The following is a 7,313-nucleotide window of genomic DNA, read 5'->3' as shown; positions in this document are numbered from 1 at the left end:
CATAATTTTTTATCAACATAATAAAAACATATTTTATCATAAAATAGTTGTTATATATATATATATATATATATATATATATATATATATATATACTCAAAATACAATTTTAAAAATAATTTTCATAATATTTAATTATATACAAATAAATTCAAAGTAGTGCATTGACATGTGTGCAATGTTGATTGTGTCATGTATTCTGGGATAGAGGGAGTATTAGATAATCTTCAAATTTACTCACAAAAGTAAAAGAGTTATGTGAGATCATGTTTGATTCGTCTCAACGAATGCTCTATTAATATTCAATCGTTATATTTTGAAAAGTATGTAATGAATAATAATCAAATAGGTGTATTGACAAACGTATAAAAGTCAAAACGTATCTAATAAAATGTGAGAAGAGAGGGTATTATACTTTAGATATATGGTAATTTTGTGAAATTTAAGAAAATTTTACCAACAACTACCATTATAATGACTACTTTGAGAACAACTAACTACCATTTATTTATTTATTTTTTTTGTAAAAAAAAAAAATCTAAAAAAATCTACCACAAAAACCTTGAGTAACAAAACTATATTTAATTTCTTGGCAATAGTCTCCAATAGAGGGAGCTAAAAAATCGGCCGTTTCAACAACAAGGGAAAGGAGGAGGGGCGGTTTCATCGACTTGAGAAGGGAGGGGCTATTTTGGGGATGGGGGAAGGGGGTGGTTTCGATGGTGTAGGTGGGTTGCCCGAGTGTTTTTAGGGGTAGGGAAGGGCCGACCGGCAGTTATCGGTTGCTAGGGGAGGCGTGCGGTCGAATTTCGGTCGGGCTGGGGGTTGGGGCTAAGGGGAGGAAGGATGGTGGCTGGCTGGGAAGGGTTTTTAATTTTTTTTTTCTTTTTTTACAAAAAAAATTTGGACCAACTATGTTGCGACACATCACACATGGCTTTTACAAAATAAAAATAACCCTTTCTTGAAGTCACTGGTAAATCGGCCTAGTGGAAGAAAATCAACCCAAAAGTTCATAGTGCTCCCTAATAAATGTAAGTTGGGATTATTGAGAGTAAATCACTGAAAGTTCGGATTAATAAATTAAAGTGCATTTTTCTAAAAAATAAAACTTAGATTTTGGAAGCACCCAATATAATAGATCGAAAAGCGAAGACAAGTCGAATTTAGGGTTAATTGGAGCGAGGATGAAATGAAGTCGTTTGACTCTTGGAATCGCCCTTTTTAATATCTTTAGTTTTAATAAAAATGTGTTCCTTTAATGGAAGTGGTGTTACTTATGTTTGTTGGGAGATGTAGCAAAATTTCAATTTCAGATTTACATAAACCCGTAGTAGGTGTTGTTTAACCCATTTGTATGTGATATCGGTAAAAGTCATTACAACATCATGACCTTGTATGAGAATATATACTCCCTCTGTCCCACAATTAGTTTTTGTTTTCCTATTTTAGAGACCCAAAATGTTGTTCCTGTTTCTATTTTTGTAACCATTATACCCTTATTTTTTTACTTTATTCATTGAACTTCTTAATTTACCCTTAACTTATCCACTTTCATTGTACTTTTTTCAATTTCTCTCTCTAACTTTTGTCTATAATTGTACTTTTTTACTTTTTTCCCCTTAAATTATCCACTCGTCTTGTACTTTTGTCTAGTTTTTTTCCACTTCTCCTCTCATTTCTTAAATACCGTGAAAAAAATACAATAAGAACTATATTATGGGACGGAGGGAGTATAAGATATGGTTTTGTCAGGTCATAAAGAAATGTGATTGACATGTATGAAGCATAGATTTAGAGGATTTTTTTTATCCATTTGAATTATTGGGATTCCTTAGGGTAAGACATGCTGATTTTGGGTTGTCTCCGTTATTTAGCAACATTCATAGACTTTTAATTGTATGTTAGAAAATACCTTGCACAACACAAAACATCATCACCAACTTCCCTCATTCTATCAATAGTCTCATCGCATGTTTATATGTATATTGGTAAGCCCTATATGCGTTGTCCTCACTCGTTGTAATAGCTAAAAGGTAAATATTGTTAATGCCCTTAATTGATATTGTGTAAGGGCTTCTTATGCCAATAGTACTTATGTTACTTACTGCCATTTTGTTTGTTGTAAACTCAGTTTAATTAATGTAATTTCAACTGTTTTTGTTTTTTTTTTAAAAAAAACTTAAAAACTTACAACGAATTGATACAAGTTTTGGTGTATGGAAATAATTAAAAATATTTAAAACATCTTTACATAAAACCTTTATAAAGCCCACCTATCTCATATTTAGACGATCATATAAAAACCCGCCCCATTTATTTATCAGACGGATCTGACCCATATTATAACTATAGCGGGTCATGGCTTTTAAAGGCCTCCATTCCTATTTCCTACCTCTCTGAGTTATTTCATTGAACTGCACTCAACGTTCTCCATTGAAGCGTTCTCCGTTGAATCTAATTCTTGTATCCCCCATTGAAGCAGCTTCTAAGGTAAGTTGTTTGTTGTTGTTATCATCATATCAGTTTCACATTCTAGGGTTTATATTTGATCTAATCTAATTTAATTATCAGTACTTTAAGTTTAGGGTTCGTAAATTCTTAGATTATGAAACATCATATCCAAAAGAAAAGAAAATTATGAGCGTAATTTGATTATTGAATCAAATATCCCTAAAATTATGTAATTTTGGAGAAAATTCAATATGAAATCAAATCTCTTTTCCCTGGGCCTAGGGCGGCCGCCCCCCCTGCCCTGCCTCAGGGACGGGCCTGAATTTGCTTTTGTCTGCCTGGTTTTATTTTCTGTCTTGATAGCTTAATCTGATTTTCTTGCTTTTTTAACATTTATCCTCTGGAATTGTATATCATTTGAAGTGTATTTTTGTGACAATTTTTTTGAAGCTTACAGAAAGAGAAAGCAGCGATGTCACCAGCTATGGCGGTGTCCTGCTCCTCACCCCTCCTCCACCCATATTTAAATCAGCAAGTAAGCATCTTGTATTTCTTTACCTTTTATGTTTTTCCTCCCCCCAAAGGAGAGAATTAGTTATTCTACCTCCAAGTATCTTGTTTGGTGTATTACTTCCTGAATGCGATCATGATATGTGCAAGTTTTGAAAATGTTATTAACATGGAATATAAAAGTTGGTAACTCTGTTTCCATGTTGCAAAGGGAAAAATGTGTTTGTTTTCTTTCTTTTCCTCCTTTAAGCTTTCTGTTTTGTTTGAACAAACAATATTTTTTTTCCCGAGCTTTAAGGTGAAACGTGAAGAAATTACCGAGTTTTTTGACACTTTGGAATTCTGATTTGTTAAATGGTTTGATAAGTAATGTAGTAATATTGTTGTTTAATGGTGTCACTAAAACGAAAGAGGTTGCACGACATTATCGTTTAGAAATTTCACAATATTACTGTGCAATATGCAAAATGTTAAACTAGTTTCGTTGATGTGTTGGAGTTTTAAATCCTTATTTCATTGGCTATTGTAGGACCTTATTGCCCGAAATCTGGATATAGGTAATCTTTTATCGATAGGGATATAGAAATGCTATGAGTGCCTGTTTGGTTCAGCTATATATGTTGTTGACTTGATTTCCTTTGGAACAATTTGTTCAAGGAATTTTTTGTATCACATGGTGGGAAGATCTCTAACCTTATTTATTTTTTTTTAAAAAAATTGTTAGCATCCGGCATCGCAACCTCTGATTTTTTTTTCTTTTCTTTTCAGCTCTTCAGCATAGTTTGTTTTCTTCAAAATTAAGTGAAAGGTCTTTGCCTTTTTCAGGGTATTTCACATCGATCAAGTGGGTGCCAGCCTTTCTTTCGACCAGATTCTGTAAACGGAAAAGGCAGCTTTATAGCTTATAAAGCAGGTCTTGTAGTTCAGAATACAAAGTCAAGCTTCTCATGCTCTGTAGGCATGGCAGATGGACATTCCTCTGATAATCAGGGGAAATTAAACTTGGACCGGATGATGGACAAGACCAGAGAAGTTTGGAATGGCCTTCCCAAACCAATCAAGAACTTCCCTTGGAACAGAGTGCTAGATAGTTTTATTCAACTTATTCTGGATGTTGCAATTGCTGTTGTCAAATACTTAAGTGCTCCTATGCTGGCTGTTTCCTCCCTCAGTGAGATGTCCTACTGTGCACATGAAAGGAAACTGTTTCTTGTTCCTATTCCATTGGTTCTTGGGTTTGCTGTTGCTGGGATCTTGAAAGAGACAGCACAAGAACTATCTCCTCTTACCAAGGTCGTTTATAAAGACATTTTTCATTAAGATTTGAGCATGCGCAATATGATTTATTCATTTGTCTCTAATCATTTCAATATTGGATCAACAGAATGCTGACGTTCCTTGGCATATGATTGCAATTGCTATTCTTCTTGTTCTTCTTAAGTTGCCTGGGCCATACTACCCATACTGGGGCCGAATGTTTATCCCTCATTTTGCAAATGGAGGACTTTTAAGGGTTTTTCTAATGATGTATTTCTGGTACCAAAAGCCCAAGAAGAGCCAATTGTTGCAAGATGCAGAGAGTTCAGATCAGAATTGAGTATATTTTATTATAGGTATGACGGTATGTTGTTTAACATTTGCACATGAGTATGATGTTTCTTGTTCTTGTTATCATGGATCCTTTGTTATATAACTATGGTGGGAAAAATGCATGTGAGGAAGATTAGTCTAGGTTTTAGCTACATAACCCAACTTGCCTGAACTGTGGCCTATTGTATTCATGCTAAGAGCTGCCGAGGAATAAATAAGAATGTACTACATGAAGCCCCTGTGATTTTGAAACTTCTATTTGGAGGATAGTTTTCTCCTTTCCATCCACATAAATCCCTTGTGATTTTGTTTTGAAATAAGTATGGCTGTGTTGAAGTATTTGTTGTCAATTGTGCTATACAGGTTGTAGTATCCTCTATTATATTTTCAGACACTTTTTTTTTTTCCTAAATAATTGGTTCATTGCCATAGGAGGAGGGGCCCTGGAGATGCATTAGGAGGTGGAGGGAGGAGCCGACTTTGAAACTAATGCGGGGGATGGAGGTGTTTCTTATTTATAAGGGTAAACTCTCAACTCTTCTGATAGGTTGACATTAGCAACAGTTTATGAATATTACGTTTATTTGTGCACTTCAATAACAATGGCGAAAACTCTGGCACATATAAAATTTCTTGTATACATGTTATGATACCTTGTGGTTGCATTGAAATTTGATTCTTGTATTTGCTAGAAATATTCCTAGTTCCATTGGAGTTTCCTGCTTTTCTCTTTCTCCCTAGTACAATTTTGGTTTCATTTTTTCATTGATATTGCACTTCACCAAGGTGTTTACTTTGAGAAGTCTTAAATGATTGATGTGCCTTTTACCATTCAACCTCTACGACTCTATTGTAAACATCAAACATCCTGACATCATTATTGTTCAGGCATATAATGGGATCAGCCTAGATTACCTCGATGTCAGAACTGTAATAATCCAGCTTAAGAGCGGATGATAGTGACAGAACAAACTTCTCTACAACTGACTGGACTTTGAACTAGCTGCAACGTAATCAACGGACTGTTATGAGATCATGATCATGCTGTTTTAGAGTACAGCGTGATGGATAGTAAATCCTTCCTCCACATTTCATCCAGGTTACCTTTGTTAGATATTTTTGTGTTTACTTAGATTAATGGTGGCATTTTTGTTCACGAAACACTAGAATTTGAGATGCAAGGCATCCAGGCATGCAAGCGTTTCTAGAATTGAGCCTTTTTTTTGGGGGGGTTTTATTCAATTTCAACCTCACTTAAATTCTTCTCTGTACATCATCCATGGTTTTTCTTATGCAATATCTTTAAGGAAGAGCTACCCTCTTCCTTTTTTTGCTATTTCAAGTCATTGTTTCTTACTGGCATATAAGGATAGACAATGCTTGTGGCGTAAACCATTATCGCTGGTTGGACCAAATCATCCACACATTGATTAATAGAGAACCAAAGGCAAAGAAAGATTGGATAAAAGAAGCAATTGTTTTACACTACAAAGAGTTTCTTATTTTGTTACTAAGCATGATTTACTCTTCAATCTTCATTATCATTAGTTAGTTGAATTATACTTTGCATTGTCATATTTATAGGTTAAAATAAGGTCATTTTTTTTGTTGTTCTATACTCCGAGTTTGACAAGATATCTATAGAAACATTATGCTACTATACACTCATTTTCCAGAATGACTTTATTTTTTTCCTCTCTTCCGACTCAACATCAATTTTCTTTTTTCTTAAAGACTATATTGTCAAAATTACTAACCTTTAGGCAACTAATATACGAAGTATAAGTAATATAACTCCCTAATTGTTGAAGGGTTTACAAGTATTATTCTGTACCTCTATTTCCAAAAGCTCAAAATAATTTTTTTTTTTTTTAATTCTTTTTAGTTTTACTATTCTATTTTTAACAAAATCAGCTATAGCTTTCCACTGATCTTACTCTCCTCAGTCTCTCTATTACTTCATCCATATTTTTCGTACACTTGCATTTTTACATTTTCTCTTTTTCTTAGATGAACTTTCTTAAGCAGAAATAATACTGCCTCGGTTCCTCTTTTGTCAATTGTTTTATTTTGATTTTCAACATTTTTTACACTTTGCTTTGACCATCATTTAATAATTACTTTGAGTAATCAACTACGGTCTGGTCCAAAAAAGGGTAGGTTTAGGTAAGTCAATAACCACCTTTTTAGTTAAATTCCATATCCAGCCTAGAAGCCTGCTTTAGCCCAATAAGTCCGTCACTTTTTACGCACAAATTTTAAGCTAACCTGTCCAACGCGGCTAGAAATGGACATTTACTATAACAAAAATGAACATTTAGTAATTGAACATATTGAAAAGTGGCTGGTCCTCCCCAATAAAAATGAACATTTACTAGGAAAAAAAAATGAACATTTAGTAATTGAATGGAAAAATTGTTGGGAATAATTCTACCTTTGGTGCGTCCGCGAAAAATAATTCCACCTTTGGGATATTTTTAAATAATCCCACCTTTATACCCAATCTACTTCTAATGGTCCCAACCGCTCATGTATCTTGTTATGACAAGTTACCAAACACGTGTCGGCCTGTGATTGGTTAAAAAAATAAAAAAAAATTAAAAAAGTTTAATTTTTTTAAGAAAAAAAAAGTTATTTGAATAATTGAAAAAACCACCCACCAAACCTAGCCACCCTCCCTGCCACCCGTTCCCGCCGGCATTGCCGCAGAAGTCCCCCGCCCAGATCGACTCCCCCAGCGCCCGACGTCCTCTCTCCGC

The 7,313-nt window shown here is 34.3% G+C and overlaps 1 protein-coding gene across 5 annotated transcripts; it reads left to right on the top strand.

Annotated features, from left to right (window-relative positions):
• The first annotated feature begins 2,357 nt into the window (after positions 1 to 2,357).
• LOC110686067 lies at positions 2,358 to 5,890 on the top strand. Of its 5 annotated transcripts, XR_002504144.1 has the most exons (6): positions 2,359 to 2,493; positions 2,905 to 2,989; positions 3,790 to 4,257; positions 4,349 to 4,577; positions 4,987 to 5,077; positions 5,443 to 5,890. XR_002504144.1 is itself a non-coding variant. In XM_021862651.1 (5 exons), exons 2-4 carry the CDS (start codon positions 2,927 to 2,929, stop codon positions 4,559 to 4,561), a joined length of 744 nt encoding a protein of 247 aa, XP_021718343.1. In that variant the 5' UTR covers positions 2,358 to 2,493; positions 2,905 to 2,926; the 3' UTR covers positions 4,562 to 4,585; positions 4,987 to 5,319. The 5 variants fall into 5 exon arrangements, 4 of the variants coding, with proteins under 4 accessions (XP_021718343.1, XP_021718344.1, XP_021718342.1 ...); XM_021862651.1 differs by lacking the exon at positions 5,443 to 5,890 and having other exon boundaries at positions 2,358 to 2,493; positions 4,349 to 4,585; positions 4,987 to 5,319; XM_021862652.1 differs by lacking the exon at positions 5,443 to 5,890 and having other exon boundaries at positions 2,912 to 2,989; positions 4,987 to 5,319.
• The last annotated feature ends 1,423 nt before the right edge of the window (positions 5,891 to 7,313 follow it).

Source organism: Chenopodium quinoa, unplaced genomic scaffold (assembly GCF_001683475.1).
Source record: "Chenopodium quinoa cultivar QQ74 unplaced genomic scaffold, ASM168347v1, whole genome shotgun sequence".
Classification (NCBI taxonomy): domain Eukaryota; kingdom Viridiplantae; phylum Streptophyta; class Magnoliopsida; order Caryophyllales; family Amaranthaceae; genus Chenopodium; species Chenopodium quinoa.
This window is presented reverse-complemented; position numbering and strand designations above follow the sequence as displayed.